At 51.8% G+C, this 15,265-nt stretch overlaps 2 protein-coding genes across 6 annotated transcripts in view; one reads left to right on the forward strand and one right to left on the reverse strand.

The window, feature by feature from the left end:
- Positions 1 to 3,904, reverse strand: part of WARS (tryptophanyl-tRNA synthetase) — a 36,023-nt gene extending 32,119 nt beyond the window's left edge. For 2 of the 4 annotated variants that reach the window (XR_003795760.1, XM_029236567.1), the window contains exon 1: positions 2,821 to 3,143. The gene's annotated coding sequence lies outside the window, so the exon portion shown is untranslated. Of the gene's footprint in view, positions 1 to 2,820; positions 3,144 to 3,844 lie in introns of those variants that run through there. The other 2 variants (XM_029236565.1, XM_029236566.1) reach the window with 2 other exon arrangements.
- WDR25 (WD repeat domain 25) overlaps positions 3,338 to 15,265 on the forward strand; it is a 144,478-nt gene continuing 132,550 nt past the window's right edge. The window contains exons 1-2 of one of the 2 annotated variants that reach the window (XM_029236563.1): positions 3,338 to 3,619; positions 7,086 to 7,932. In XM_029236563.1, the coding sequence (XP_029092396.1) occupies positions 7,126 to 7,932 (807 nt within the window). In that variant the 5' untranslated portion in view covers positions 3,338 to 3,619; positions 7,086 to 7,125. The remainder of the gene's footprint in view (positions 3,620 to 7,085; positions 7,933 to 15,265) is intronic. The other variant, XM_029236564.1, reaches the window with a different exon arrangement.

A 15,265-nucleotide genomic window follows, 5' to 3' on the forward strand; every position in this document is an offset into this window, starting at 1 on the left:
AGTGAAACCAGGATGGGACAGCAGCCAGTTTCTTTCCCCTCCTTGCTGAGAATTGCCTCAATTCCTGGAAAGGGAGGCCCGTAAAAAAGAGAAGGAATGTGGAAGAACCTTCTGACTAGCGCTGGAGAGGAGAAACACTCAGGCCCATATCAAATAACAACCAAAGTGATGAAAATTATTTCTAGCCACAAAGGCTCAAACATCACGCCCAGATGTTTTACACATGATCCCCAATTCTCCCAACCTTCAAAGCTGGGTGGTACAGTATCTGCTCTGCATTAGCGACCAGAGGCTGACGGCTCAGGGAAGTTAGAACCATCCTCTGAGGTTCCATGCCAGAGTAGCCGAACCGGGATCCGATGCCAAAGCCCCCCTCGAGCATGTGCTCTCTCAAATCCCAGCTGCGCCCCCTGCCCGGGATGTCTCATACCCTCCTCTGCCCGCTGTCTTACTAATTCAAACCTCAGCTCCTCTTTGCGGCCTTTCCTGACCCCTGCACCCACGGGGCCAAGTTGGTTGCTCTGTCCTTGGTGATCCCTGAGCACTCGTTAGTGAGGTTATTAGAGCACTCACACCGCATGTAGTTATTTATGAAAATCCATCACACAGAGAATGCGAGTACTGGGTTTTATTCTTTCATGTGCTTCTAGTACCTGGTACAGGGTAGCTTATCAACAGACGTTTACTGAATGAATGAATCTCACAAATCATCTAGTTTAATTTTCCCCTTCCGGTTTATATCCTCTTATAATACCTCTGCAGTATTCCAGTTTAAGGTAGATTTCTCCTACCTGGACTTTAGAAGTCCTCTTAGAACGTCCTGACACTGCACTGAGCCTTCCGAGACTTGGGAAGAGCCAGGTTAATCCCACGTACCCAGTCTGGTTTCCTCACCCATTGCGAACATCTGCCCACTATCCTGGTCACTCTTTTTGGAATTCCCTTCGGTTTACCCTTGTCCTTCCAAAAATGTGGTGTCCTGCACGGAAGGCAACAAGTGGCTTTTGAAGTCTGCGAGTAGGACCAAAATCAAGCACAGATTAAAATTACCCTTAAAAATTCCTAGGGAAAGTGCCAGGTAGAATGACTCGGTGAGCCCCAGACGGCTAATCTACCCCTGCAACGGAGCAGATAACTGCAGAGGATCAGCTAGATGAACTGAGCCTGCATTTAGGGTCCCTGTTGTAGGGAAAAACATGTATCTTTAACTATCAGAATCCCATTTAAGTAAGAAGAGGCACACGGGAATGAAACTTGACTGAGGAAACAGCAGGTGAGGTCTCCCTGCTCTCAGGATCATGAGGCATATACTCACTGTGTGGGAATCACCCACACTGCAATCTTGTGTGTGTGTGCATGATGCAACTTCCTGAGTGATTACAGAGCTTCGGCAGTGATCAGACACAAAGAGAATAGAACTACCACTTCCCTCATTTCAGGCATCCGTTCATTAGCCCATTTATGGGCACATATTCTCCTTTTGTCCTCCTATCTAGTCAACATTCTCCTTTATTTCTTTGTTAACTAACTTTTAGAATTTAATTTAGCTTCAGAGGTTTTGAACCCAGAGTTCAAAACCTCTGAAAGGACATCAACAGTTTGCCTGCACGTTTGCGGTTCTAAGCAGAGTATCCAGGTTTTACTACTTTCTGAAAGCGGTCCGAGATGCCAAGAGACTAAGGACCACTGTCTTCAGTGTTTACTGTGTAAACTGCAAACAGGGCTTTGAATTTTTGTCAGGGAAAACTGCTTTATCTATTTCACAAATACTACAATCTAAAACAACGAAATGAAGCTATATCTGTGAAGTAATGTATCATCTCCTCTAAAAAAGGACTGGGAGTGAAAAGAGCAAAACTGCAGAGTCCACAGCAGGTCAGCACACAGCTAAGGAGGAAACTACAAGACTCTTCAAAATGAACTCTCCGTCCCTCTTTTTAGGGAACTTGAAACTTGTGCTCATTTTGAAAGGTTCCACTGTTCCCAAGGAGCATAACAGGCACCTGAAGAAACTGGGCACAGTTTTGGGATGAGGAATGGAAAGAGGAATTACAGAACTGTTTAACAGAACGGCAGGACAATCCCTTGGGCCACAATGAAACCATCTCACAGATAAGATCAGAATACACTGATTCTGCAATTTGGGGGAAGGGTGGCATCGTGCACTACAGCCAATTCTGGAGCAGCTGAGAAGAGCGGGGGACCCAGAAGTTCCTGGATGCCTGGAATATTACCAGGAGGTGGGAGACCATCTTCCACATCCTGACCCCTGAGTGTGGATGACAATGGCCTTGGACTGTCAAGTTTCCGGAGGACAAGAAAATGATGTCTTACCAGCTAGGAGTCCTTTAATGCTTCAAACCTTGGAACAGATTGAGGTCACTTTTTCTTTTTTAAACACTGAGAGGAAAGCTTACTTTCCCCTCCAAATAATAAAATGAACATCATCTTAAAAGGCAAAGAGGACATTACTTTATATGAAGCCAGGCATAAGCTACTTATGAGTATCACAATGAGATACTGTGGATGGATATCGAGTATTTAAGGAAGTCTCATCAGTGAAAAATAGGACAGCCAACATCAAAGTGCTGAAAGTCAAGCTACGAATCCAAATAGGCAGCTACTCTTCCGGTGTCTCTGTTCCCTACAGAAGCTGTGAGTCACCTGAACTTTGGGACAATGAGATGAAATAAAATGCACAACACCCTGGTCCTAAGAGATACTACTCCTCATGCCCTAAGCCAAGGTTTCCAGTACTTTGGGAAAAGGCTGGTAGAAATACTAATAAACTCTAAGCCTAGCAAAGACGGCAATACATACCCAGGTTGCAGGAGATGCTGCAGAGGTGGCCACTGGTCACGCTGGGCAGTTGAGAAGCTGAGACTGCCCAGTGCAGCTCGAGCTCTTCTTTAATAGTCTTTCCCTTTTTCTTTCAGTTTCCTTTCTACAAAAGACTCTTCTCTCTCTTTTTTTTTTCCTGTTTACCCCGCCCTTTACTACTTGCATGTAGGAGCTTCTTGTAAATCACCCAATTTCTCAGAAACACTTGAGTCTCTCGACCAACCTCTTCGATGAGACTGTCCAATCAGGGGTGGGCGGAGGGGGGGATGCGGGTGGAGACCAGGGTAACTCTCTTGGGAAGCAAGCCATTAGCTGGTCATTGCATCAGCCACCCCGTATCCCAGGTTGGCCTCCATATAACCTCCCCACCCTCTTCCCGTTCCCTATTCTCAGGATCAGTATGAATAACTGTGTTTGTGTATAGTCTTGGGGCGGGGAGGGAGGGGGTTGGGGGGAAGGCGGATGGTAAATTCCTCGCCGCTGCTGTTCACGGAGGCGGCGCAGGGCAGTGGAGAGATCATGAGTTCTGGGGTCAGACCCGGATTTCAAACCCAGTTTGGGCGTCTTCTTGTTACAAGACCTTGCGCAAGTCACATTCCCTCTCCGCTTCATCCTGCGTTTCCTCATTTGTGAAATGGGCATAAAGAAGCCTCGTAACTTTATCGTGGAGCGGACTAAGTGCGATACTACCGGCAAAGCCCCTGTCACATGGCAGACACTCGTTAAAAGTGAGGGCCTCTCCCCTCGGCGAACGAGAAGAGGAGGGAGACGATGAAAGGTCGGTGCCGGTGGCAGTGGGCGACAGGCCAGGTCGGCGGCGCTGGGAGGACGGGGGCGATGGGCGCCGTGGCAGCCTCCGCGCACCCCGTGGTGCCAGAACCCGGCGAGCAGCGAGCCGGGCTCTGAGGAGGATACTCCGGGCCTTGGCGTGCAGGCGGCTCCGGGAGGGCCAGGTCATCTGGCGCCGCCCCGGCCTCCCTCCCTCTTTCATCCCCTCACTTACCCGCCCAGCCGGGGCCGTCAGCGCTGCCGGCTCAGCCACGGGTGGCCTCCTGGGCGTCCGTGGAAACGCCTTCCGGCCGGAACAACTTCCGGCCTGGCTGCGCCATCATTGGCTGTTCGCGTCGCGGGGCCGGACGGAGGCCGCCGCTGATTGGCTGGCGGCCCCGGCGCCGGCGGAACGCGACTGGGTTGCGGGGTACAGGCAGGACAGCCTCCGGGAGGACTGAGAGCTTCCGGTGCGTGTGGTGAGCGGAGGGCCGGGGGCGGGAGGGGACTGGGACCTGGCGGTGGGCCGAGCCCTCCACGCCCCTCCGCGCGGGCAGTTCACTGCCGCTCGCCTGTCCTGTGTCTCCGGTTACTTCCGAACGCGCAGTGCTCTGGACGATCCTCACCTCTCACTCTTGACAGCCCGGCTAACTCCTTTGCATTCTTCAAAACCCATCTCTGGTCGTATCTTGTTTGTTGCCTTCATCAGTCTGTGGCCTCCGGCGCAGGATCCGTGTTTTGTGCTTAATCTCTGTCCATAAGACCTAACATAAGGCTTGGCACAGAGTAGGTAATCAGGAAATATTTGTTGAATGAGAATATCCTATTCCTTTTACTTTCTCTGTGCCCCCCCCACCCCCCAGGTTGCATTTCACAAATATTTCTAGATGCTGGCGATCAAACAGTGAACAGAACACAAAAAGTCCTGCCCTGGTGGAGCAGACATGCTGATGACTGCCAATGCCACTCCCCCCTTTTGTAGCCTTATTTCTCCAAAGACGACTTTTTCTTCTGGCTGTTCTTCTTCTTGGTTTAATCGCTCCCTCTTTCCATGAAAAAGTTTCCTTTTCTTCCCCCTTTGCCTTAGAAACATAAAAGGCAGCAAACACTTTCCCCCTAAAGTTTATGTTGTCCCCAGTGGCTCACAATCTTCTCCGTTTTTGCCTGTTTTTCTTGAGTCATCCTTGCCTCCTTCTCTCTCACCCCATTTGATCAGTTTTGTTGGTCCGGTCTTCAGTGTTTTTTTATCACCTCTGCTCCCTCACCTGCAGAGCATCACCTTCTGCCTTAGGCCTGCCTCGGCCTCTCAATGTGAAACTGCATCCCAGTCCCACTATCACGCCTCCTTTTCTGTTTTACTTTTCTCCTTAGGATTTCTCACCTCCGGACATGCTCTGTTTCGCTTGGTTCTGGTCTGTCTCTCCCCACTGGCATGTGAGCATGGCGAGTGCAGGGCATCGTCGACTGTCTCATTTGCCCTGGTGTTCCTGGTGCCTCGTGTGGGGCTTGGCTAGTAGCCCATGCTCCGTCAGTGTTTGTTGAATGACTGAATGAAATGTACATGAAGCAGATAGGGAGCCCGTCAGTGTTTGTTGAATGACTGAATAAAATGTACATGAAGCAGATAGGGAGCCCTATCATCCACCTGCCTGCATTCATTCAGTCCTTGCTGCCTTGCCTTGTAGGAAGTGGGGCTCATGGGCCCCAAGCCCACTACTCTCTGATCTTTTGCTGTAGACTTCATCTTTAGTTCTGGTCATTGGCGTCTCCTGTGATTCGACAACTGTGGACAACTGGGTGGGTAGGAATCCATCCCAGTGGCTGCAGACAGGAGCCTTTGTGGTGGGAACCTGGTGGGTTCCCTCTGGCAGGACGGAATGCTGTGGTGGGCGGTCCTGTGCATAGGAATTGAGACAGATGAAGTGTCTGATCAGGATGCAGGACTAGACTAAGTAGTGAGAGAAAAGAAATGCCAAGTCCTTCACAGTGCACGCTTCCCTTTGTTTATAATTCGTCCATTATATTATATTAGTTCCATTTGAGATGGGCTGGCTTGTTGTGGAAGTTTTATTTAGATAATGGCTCTGTGTGTGGAAGGTGTTACCTGCCTGGATTGGGCTACAGGTGGGGGTGGGATTTTTGGAGGAGGCAGGCAACAGACATTTTTTGAATGATGACATAACTTGTTTGGTACCCTTTATGGGAAAGGCATGGAAGGGGTGGGATGGTTGATTCCAGGGGACATGAAACCCACTGCCCAGGGGAAGACGTGGGTGATAGACAGGCTGTCTGGAATGGCGTAACCGAGGACCCCCAGGGAGTCTTCAGGCCTCACCTGACCCCACGTGTGGGAAGAGGAGCTCAGGATGGTTTATTAAGGTAGGGGACGCAGGCTTTCCCGGAAGTGGCCTGTTGCCTGAGCTTTCAGGGCTGCTCCACCACGCCCTCTGCTGTCCTGGATGTGTGCAGCATCGTTGTTTTCCTCTTGATTACTTGCTTCATGTTAACTGCACAGAATTGAATTCCAGGAGGAAGTACTTCTTTGTAGAAACTAGTTGGCTACAACTGATTCTGTACGATGTTTCAGAATTCCAGGAAGAGTTTTTTAGAAAGGGGAAATTGTTGTGTGAGCCTGTGTTTGGAGTGAAACTGGCAGATTTGGATCACACCCTTGAAATGGGGTAGACCCATACCTCAGGCACCTCTCCGCCCTGTGTTGCCGGTCTATCTCTCCGACTGGCTTGTAGTTGAGATGGGATATCTGGGGAAGAGCGTTCTAGGCAGAGAGAATAAAAGGAAGGACTGGAGCATAAAGGGAGGACAAAGGTGAGGGCAGCGTGCTTTTAGCACATGGTGGGTCCTGGTCATCTTTGCATTTCAGTATTTTCAGAACTAACCTCACTTGCGTTGATGAGTGTATGCTCTTCTTGTTTGTTGCTCATAAACAGTGCTGCAGGCTCTCGGTACACCTATCTTTGCAAACACGTGCTAGTATTTGTGTAGGACAGAGTTCCAAAGTGGGTTGTGGCAGTAAAAGCTATGTGTGTTTAAATTTACAATAGATCCTGCCCAAAGCGCCCTTCCCAAAAGCCTCTTTAAAACCATGAGTCTTTCTGTCCAGGCACCCTGTCTCCATTTAGTCAGGTCCTCTTTTATATCTTTCAGTACATTTTTAGTTTTCTTTGTGTAGGTCTTACTATTTTCTTGTTGTTGAATTTTTTTTTTTTTTTTTTTTTTTTTTTTTTTTGCCGTTCCGGCACAGCATGTGGGGGGATCCCCGACCAGGGATCGAACCCGCGCGTGGAAGCACGGAGTCTTAACCACTGGACCCCCAGGGAAGTCCCAAGGTCTCATTTTTAATGTGTTTATTCTTATGGGTTTTTCAGTCTTGGATTTGTTCTGTGGCACGTTTGCTTTTGGCACGTGGTAGGAAACATTCTGCCATGCACATCTTCTGACACTTTGTTTGGCCTTAGGTAGTTTGCCCTTGACGGACAAGAAGAAACTGTGTCTTCAATGGCTTCGCTGGTGGCTTATGATGACTCGGACTCAGAGGCTGAGACTGAGCCTGTGGGCAGTTTTAATCCTGCCGGCCAGATGAAAGACGCTTCAGATGCCGTCAGACCTCCTGGGCGGGATTTTGCCTCGGAAGTCCTGGATGCGAAGGACGGGGGCGCACTGCCCACAAAGCATGGTTCTTGTGAAGACGCAGCCAGCTGTCATCTCCCTCTGGCTCGGCTCTGGAGAAGTGACTCAGGATCTTGCCCCAACCAGAGGCTGCAGTGGCCCAGGACAGAGCCTGAGGTCACCTTCCCCACCAGCCAGCCTGCTCGTCCTTCCCTGTGGACCAGCCATGCTCCAGCTGGCCACGTGCCCCTGGCAGCTGCCCGCTTAAAGCAGGTGAAACTCTCCTGGGGAACTTCTGGCTCCCCTGAGCCATCTTTCTGTGCCCGAACTGGATCTGAAACCCCAGGTAAAAACGGCAGCTCTCTTCAGAGGCAGTGGTGTGAGGACTGTGTTGTACCCTATACCCCGAAAAGACTAAGACAGTTGCAAGCATTAAGCACGGAAACAGGCAAGAGTAAAGACATGGAGCCCCAGGGTCCCTGTGCAGGGCGTGCCCCAGCCCCTCTCTGTGTGGCGCCCCAAGTGTCCGAGTTTATTCAGCCGTATTTGGACAGTCAGTATAAGGAAACCAAGATTCCCAGGAAGGTACTCTTCCATCTGAGAGGCCACCGGGGCCCAGTCAACAACATTCAGTGGTGTCCAGTCTCTTCCAAGAGCCACATGCTTCTCTCAACTTCTATGGATAAAACCTTCAAGGTAAGACTTGAGTGAAATTGCTCTTTTCAGCTGCTCTTAGGAATAAACTGCTGGGCTGTTTTGTTCTTCAAAACGGTGAGGTGGGGCCTGGTTACAGGCTGTACGTTTCTTTTTGGGCACTTCTGGAGTTCTCTTTGTTGCCTTTGGGAGAGGGTTTTCAGTGGCCCACCTGGATGGCTGGTGCATCCTGTCCCATCGCTGCCCCCATCCCCCGAGGCGGCCTTGCCCAGGCCACCAGAGGATGCTAGCCCTGCCCCCTCCGGGGGGCGCCAGGGGCGCTCAGACACACTCACGCCCCCGGGGGATGAGGTCGCTGAGTGAGAGGGAGCAGAGGGGCAAGAAAGGCCCAGGCCAGGCCCCAGGACCTTGGGGACATCCACTGCGACCCCCACTGAGTGCTGAACGACAGTTAGCTCTGTACCAGGTGCTGTGCCGGATGCAGGGGGTGTAAAGGTCGCTGAGCTGACCCTGGCTTCCAGGCCGGCACAGTGGGCTAGGGGCCACGGACTAGCGGAGAGGCGCTCACAAGCCTGCGTTGGGGCCATGAGGATGGGGCCCCAGGGGGTTCCATGGGGGCTGAGGGCACCCGGGGGAGGGCAGCAGCTCAGCTGGAGAGGGCTTGGTGAAGGCTTCCAGGAGGGAAGTTTCACTTGGTGAAGGGGGTGGGCTTGGCTCTAAGCATGGGCGGCTATGAGGCCCATGATGGGGTGAGGGGCCCGAGGCTGGGGAAGAGGGCAGGGTCAGAGCGGGGAGGGCTCTGGATGCCCTGCCGGGGACTTCCGGTTTACGCAGAAACTCTTTTTTGGTTGTTATTTATTTATTTTAAAAGCTCCTGAGGTAAGGCAGACTTGTAGTAAGCAGTGCCCATGTGGACAGGTAGGTAGTGTGACAGGTGTGTCACGCCTGCCTGGAACCTGCCCTCCAGGACCCTAACCTGCCACGCCCCCCCCCCCCCCCGCCGCCCCAGACTGTCCTCTGTCCCCCTCCTCACTTTCCTCGGCCCCTAGCAAAGCCCAGTACATAGTTGGTGCCAAATACACGTGAGCCAAGCAAAAGCTTCTTGGAAAGAAAGTAGCTTTGGAGTTGCAGGACGTGGCTTCGGATGCAGCTTTGCTGTGAGTGGCTGGCCAGCTGCCCAAGCCGCCCCCTCTAAGTCTGGAGGCTCATCTGTGAAGGGCCTGGTTGTACCTGGGTCATGGGACTGTGTGACGAAAACGCTTCCAAAGCCCCTGGCGCAGAGGCAGGAGCCCCATAGGTGCTCAATAGATGTCAGCTTCCCCGCCTGTTTTCCTCACGGTTCTGGATCCTGCCTGCCGAGGACACTGTATTTGCACGTTTCATTTTGAGCTTTTTTCCCAGGAGGCATTTTTGGAAGCTAAGAAAGGAAGCCCAAGTACAGTGAAGTCTTGGAAACGACCTGTGTCGATGAGTGTCATTTTAGGTGGCACGTTTGAGTCCTGGAATGACGTGTCTGTGTTCTTGTCTGCGAGGCTGATGGAGTTCTGTGGGGACAGCGTCGTGTCCTGTCTGCAGCCTGGAGCCCCAGGGTTTACATGCACATCTTTGTTGCTTTTTCTGCGAGTTCGGGGGCCCTGTGGTCAGCTCAGGAGGCTCCTCGTGTCCCTGGTGTGCGTTGTCACGTGCTTGGACCCATCCCCCAGTCCTGGGGCTTCTTGGCCCTTCCTCCCGCGAGCCTGCACCTGTCCCTCTGGTCAGGAGCCTGTCTGGAGGGTTCCTGGTGGGCAGTGTCTGGCTGGCCCCTGGAGTTAGAATGATCTGGGCTCAAGGGCTGGCTCCATCCCCAAAGCTTCGTGATCTTGGGCAAGGCACTTGACCTCTCTGAGCCTCTTTCCTCTCGATGAGACAAGCTTGTGAGACCTACGGCCGGGGCTTCTCAGGTGGGACACACGCCCAGGTGCTGTGTCTAAAGCCCCCAGTCTGATGCCGGGCCCGTGGTGTGGTGGAGTTCTGTGGAGAGTGGCATGGTTACAGGTGGGCCACCTGAAGGGCGTGGGCAGCCCCTTCCTAGGACCCCAGGGGGCGGGGCCAGCCTGCCAGACACGGGCAGCCCAGGCTTTTGTGTGTGTGTATGTGTATGTGTGTATAGTATGTGGCGTGATGTGTGTGTGTGCACGAACATGCAGGTATTTAAATTTTCTCCTTCTTTCTTCCTATTTTTTTTATTTTTTAATTTTATTTTTTATACAGCAGGCTCTTATTAGTCATCCATTTTATACACATCCGTGTGTACATGTCAGTCCCAATCTCCCAATTCATCACACCACCCCGACCCCGCTGCTTTCCCCCCTTGATGTCCATACGTTTGTTCTCTGCATCTGTGTCTCCATTTCTGCCCTGCAGGCCGGTTCACCTGCACCATTTTTCTAGGCTCCACATACATGCGTTAATATACGATATTTGTTGAGGAGGCGGCAAGCTTGCCGGGGGCCTCAGAGGACAGGCTGGGTCGCTGTGGGCAGAGCTGGGTGGAGGGATGTGTCTGCTGCCCACCCGCCCTCGGGGCTGTGTCTCCTGGTGGGGAAGGGCAGGCCTGGAGCCCTGTGGGGACCGGTCTGCACCCGGCCTCAGTGAGGTGCTCTGCGGGCCCTGCTCCGGTCACTTTTGCCCAGGAAGTTTAGATTTCCTGAGCAGGGGCATCCCATGATAGTTTTGGAACAGAGAGCGTCTGAGTGACGCCGCTGACTCGGGGCGTGGTGTTTGTTCGGCCGTGTAGCGGGTGTTCCTGTAGAGGTGAGCCTGCGGGCTGTGTGCTGGGGAGGCGGGGAGGCCCCGCGGAGGGGACCTGGGAGCAGCCAACCCGCTGTGACAGCTCATGACCAGAAGAGGGCGCAGTTGGCCCACCTTGGGACGGCTGCTCAGGCAGAGGGACTCTCTGTTACAGGAAAGCAAGCCCTGCTTGGGGCAATTCCCTGAGGCCTCCCCTGGCCGAGGGGCTGCCCTGGGCGGGGCCTGGCACGGCTGCGTCGCCCATCTGTCCCGAGGACGGTGGTGGTGCTGCAGGCAATGACGCGGGCACTGGCTCCTTGCTTGGCCTGGCACCCTCCAGGGAGCCCTGCCCCCCGGCGCTGTCCGTCTCTCATGGTGGGGCTGCAGAGTGGCGTTGGGGGTGGCCCCAGGGGCAGAGTGTGGCTGCCGTCATGGCTGCTGGGGTCCGCATCTCCTGACCATCTTCTTACTGTGGGTGTCTCGAAAATCAGGGCCTTTACAAGCCATAGATGCAAATAGTCTGGCCAGGGTCCTCTCTGCTTTATGATGTTTGACAGTTTTCAGTGACAGAATTATTTGGCAAATCGACGTTAAGCAACTTTTCAGTGTGAAGACCTTGAGGCAGGGCTGGAGGAGTCAGGATGGGAAGATGGATGGAGAGCAGCTGGGGGCGGGGGGCTGGAAGCTGGGGAGGGAAGTCCCGGCTGGGGCCTTGGAAGTGCTGGGCCCTCAGGGTTCTGTGTGTACCGGTGGGCAGCTGGCAGCTTTTCCCTCCCTGGTGTCGGAAGGTGGGCCGCGTGGGTGTCCTTGTGGTCTGGTAGGAGCTGGAGGGGTGCTTGGGAGGCACTGTGTGGATGCCTTATCTGGGGTGGGGACAGGATCGTGGGCGCAGGCAGGAGTCCTGGCTTGCTGCAGCCCAGTCCTGGGCGGAGAGCAAATGCTGGGTGAGTAGGGAATGAGCTAGAAGAGGTGGGTGCGACAGGGCACGCCCCCCCTCCCCCCCCTCCGCCACTCTGTGCTCCCTTTGGAGGGTACCTTCCCCTTGTCTTTCAGTTAAAGTCTACCAGAGTGCCTTCTTACCCCCCCCACCCCCTTGGTCAAGAAGGAGGGGAGAGCTTGGGGGCTGGGGTCATAGGACTTCAATTTGAATCCTCCCTCTGCTGCTGACTGGCTGTGTGATATCAGGCAAGTTACTTCACTTCTCTGAGCCTCAACCTGTGTTATGTAAAGTAGAGGTAGTTATGCATAGCTTGCTGGGTTTTCATGAAAAATAAATGCTATTAGTTATGAATTACCTGGTGTGGCTCCTGGCACATAGGAGGCACTTAGTGCTCCCTTTCTTGCTCTCCCTGGGAATTTTCACCCTTCCTTAACCATGGGGTGGTATCTCTTTCTACCTGCATTGCCATGGAACCGTGTCTGCTTGTAGATTTTAAACTTCTTGAGCATGGGAACTGTACCAAATCCACTTTTATATTCCCCAGAGCACCTGGCACAAAGTTTTGTACATGTTAAGTGATCAATAAAGATTAAAAAATTATTTTGGATTTTACTTCCAGCCTTTGGGAAACGATTGTCTTTGCCGTGCATAAATGCTCTTTGCCACTAGGGGGCACAGTAAGACAGTATAAGCTGCTCCTCCAAGCTTCTAGAACGTGGAAGAATCCTTGATTCAAGGTAACATTTACTGAAATACGATTTCTTTTCTGATCAGGAGAAAAACAGCACAATCCATGTGATTAATCTAAAGAATGTGGAGCGCCAGTTCCTTCATTTCCTTAAAATGCAGCTTTGGAATTCGTAAATCTCAATTGGGCACATTACAGCAGAAAGCTACTTATTTTAATATGTTCTAAATGTTCTGTGAGTGGTAAATTATGGTTATATTAGTTTTGAAAAATTTACAGCTGGAAAAATTAAGTAAAACAAAACAATGACTCATAATTCCTCATTGACGCTCTGTTTTCTTTCCTGCCCGTCCCTCCCTGGCCCTGTCGGTACTGTGCATCTGTTCCTGTAGTTGTAATCCCAGCACGAATACCCTCCTGTACACTCTTTTCATTTCCCCCTGTCTTCACTTGGCTCAACATGCTTGAATACCCGTTCCACGTAAAGGTAGAATTCAGACTTTGAGGCCCTTTTTGAAGGAAAAAGCACAAACGGAATGTATCCTGCTTTGGCCAAACACGGGCAGCCCTGATTGTCAGCCCCGTGTGCAGAGCCCTCTGCCAGGCATCGAGAAGACTCCCAGAGGCATACGGCATGTTTCTTGCTGCCAGGGACCGACTTTGAAAATGCAGAAAACTCGAAGAATGAAGGAGAAAACAGAAATCACTGACAATCCCCACCCCGAGCCAGCAGCTCATTAACACAGGGACTTCCCTGGTCAGGACTAGCGCATCCCTCTACGTTTACAGAATCGGTCTAGTGCTGCAGAGTGTGTGTGGTTTTGACTGTGCGCTTCCCCACCCGCATCTTTCTTTTTTTTTTTTTTTTTTTGTGGTACGCGGGCCTCTCACTGTTGTGGCCTCTCCTGTTGCGGAGCACAGGCTCCGGACACGCAGGCTCAGCGGCCATGGCTCACGGGGCTACCCGCTCCGCAGCATGTGGGATCTTCCCGGACCCGGGCACGAACCCATGTCCCCTGCATTGGCAGGCGGACTCTCAACCCCTGCGCCACCAGGGAAGCCCCCCACCCGCATCTTTTGTACTGTTTGTAAGGGGCATTTTTCTACCTCATTCAAAACTTTCCCCGAACATGTTTTTCTCACTCTCTCAGATTCCAAACTTTGCTTGGTCATTTCCATGTTGTGTCCTATTGTTTCCTGCTTTTGTTTTTCAAATAGTCAGTACGGCAGTGAACATGGCTATACATAAATGTCTTTTTGCTGCTTTAATGCAGTTAAGGAGGGCCTTGATTTGAACCCAAGCTTTAGCTAAAGCCTTTGTACGTGGTGAGTAGAACCTGATTTGATTGGCCAGCCTCCATCAGTGCCATTGTTATTTGAGACTCCTGGGTTGCCATTTCATATCTGCTGCTTGGTAGCTTTGTGACTTTGGGAAAATCACCTAGCCTCTCTGATCCCACATTTTTCTTACTGGTAAAATGGGGATAATGGCTACCTGTTAGGGTTGTTGCTGTGGAAAAGAAATGAGAAGATGCAGCCCAGTGCCTAGCAGTGGGAGGGGCTGAAGAAACAGGTTCCCGACTCCCCTGCATCTGGATCTATTAATTAAAAACAACTGGATGAAAGACAAGTCACCCAGAATCCTCTGACTTCATGTAACTCTTGTTCTTGTGAATCTTTTCATAATCTGTCTATAGCTATATAGTTTTCAAGAGTTTCAATGTTACTGTTCCTGAGATGGCTACTTTTAAAATTTAGAAAGTTTTTGAGATTGTCTGTAGCAAGCCATTTACCCGCTCCGTTTTCATGCGCTGTGCGCTTGGAAGTTTATATTGGAGGGCTGGGTCCACGTCTCCAAACTGATCGCGTTCAAGTGTGATGGAAGAGCGTGGACCCAGCAACATTTGCGAGTTTGCAGAGTGTTTCTGTGTCTGGGCCTCTGGCAGTGCCGGGGGCAGCGATTTCCCACCTGAAGAGACCCAGGAGGGTGAGTGCCCGGTAGGGCAGGTGTGCCGCCAGGTGGGCCTCGGGTCCCCTTCTTATGTACGTTGTCCTGGAGGCTGCGACCTCTGCCTGTGATACAGATGAGAGGATGGGGAGAGCCAACCATCCCGGAGCACCCACCACCTGCTAGGCACACCCCTAAAACACCCCATCTCGTCTTCATAACAGGCATACAAGGCAAGCGTTCTTATTATTCCCATTTTACAGGTGAGGAAGTCGAGGCACAGAGGGTTAAGGGATTTGTCCACGGTGACACAGCTGGTAAACGGTAGAGGCAACTGGCTGTCAGGCTCCAGAGCCTGAGCAACAAAAGCTAGAAGACCCATTCTGCTCCTCTGCCTCTGAGAATAAAGGATGGAAAAGCGTATCCCCTCGCCTGGGGGGTGCCCAAGCACTGCCCAGCTTCAAAGCCTTGTGGTTCTTGTAAGGGGCATCAGGAGATGAGGTGATTTCCGTGGTGGTTTGGATTTGCATTTTTATGTATTACAGGATCCCGTTGATTTATCATTGTTAGCGTATCAGATTATGTGAGGGTATCTTAGATGTGCTTTGTAGAAAGTAGTATATCTCAGATTCAAAGACAAGGAATTTATGGATTCAAGTGCCAGAGTGAGGGTTTATTTCAGTTTTGAAAGAATTATTCTTGACGGATTTTACAAAATGAGATTGAGAAAGGATGTGGTGTGTACAGCGAGGAGTCGTGGAGCATTATGCAGGTGATCGGCAATTTATTCCAAGCACGAGGCAAATCTATTGGAAATGAGAGCCGCACAGCTGGGGAGGAGGGTTGGGTTGTGGTGGTGGGCGTTTGGTATTTGGGGAGTGAATGATTAACAGTGCATCGAGGGTAATTAGGTGAAGGCGAGGAGAGAATGGGTGGTGTGTGGGCGCGCGCGTGCGCGCGTGTGTGTGTGTGTGTGTGTGTGCGCGCGCGCATGTGTGTGCACGCAGAGATCATCTGGTTCCATCTGCAT

Source organism: Monodon monoceros, unplaced genomic scaffold, assembly GCF_005190385.1.
Source record: "Monodon monoceros isolate NGI ecotype Baffin Bay Population unplaced genomic scaffold, NGI_Narwhal_1 Super_Scaffold_21, whole genome shotgun sequence".
Lineage (NCBI taxonomy): Eukaryota > Metazoa > Chordata > Mammalia > Artiodactyla > Monodontidae > Monodon > Monodon monoceros.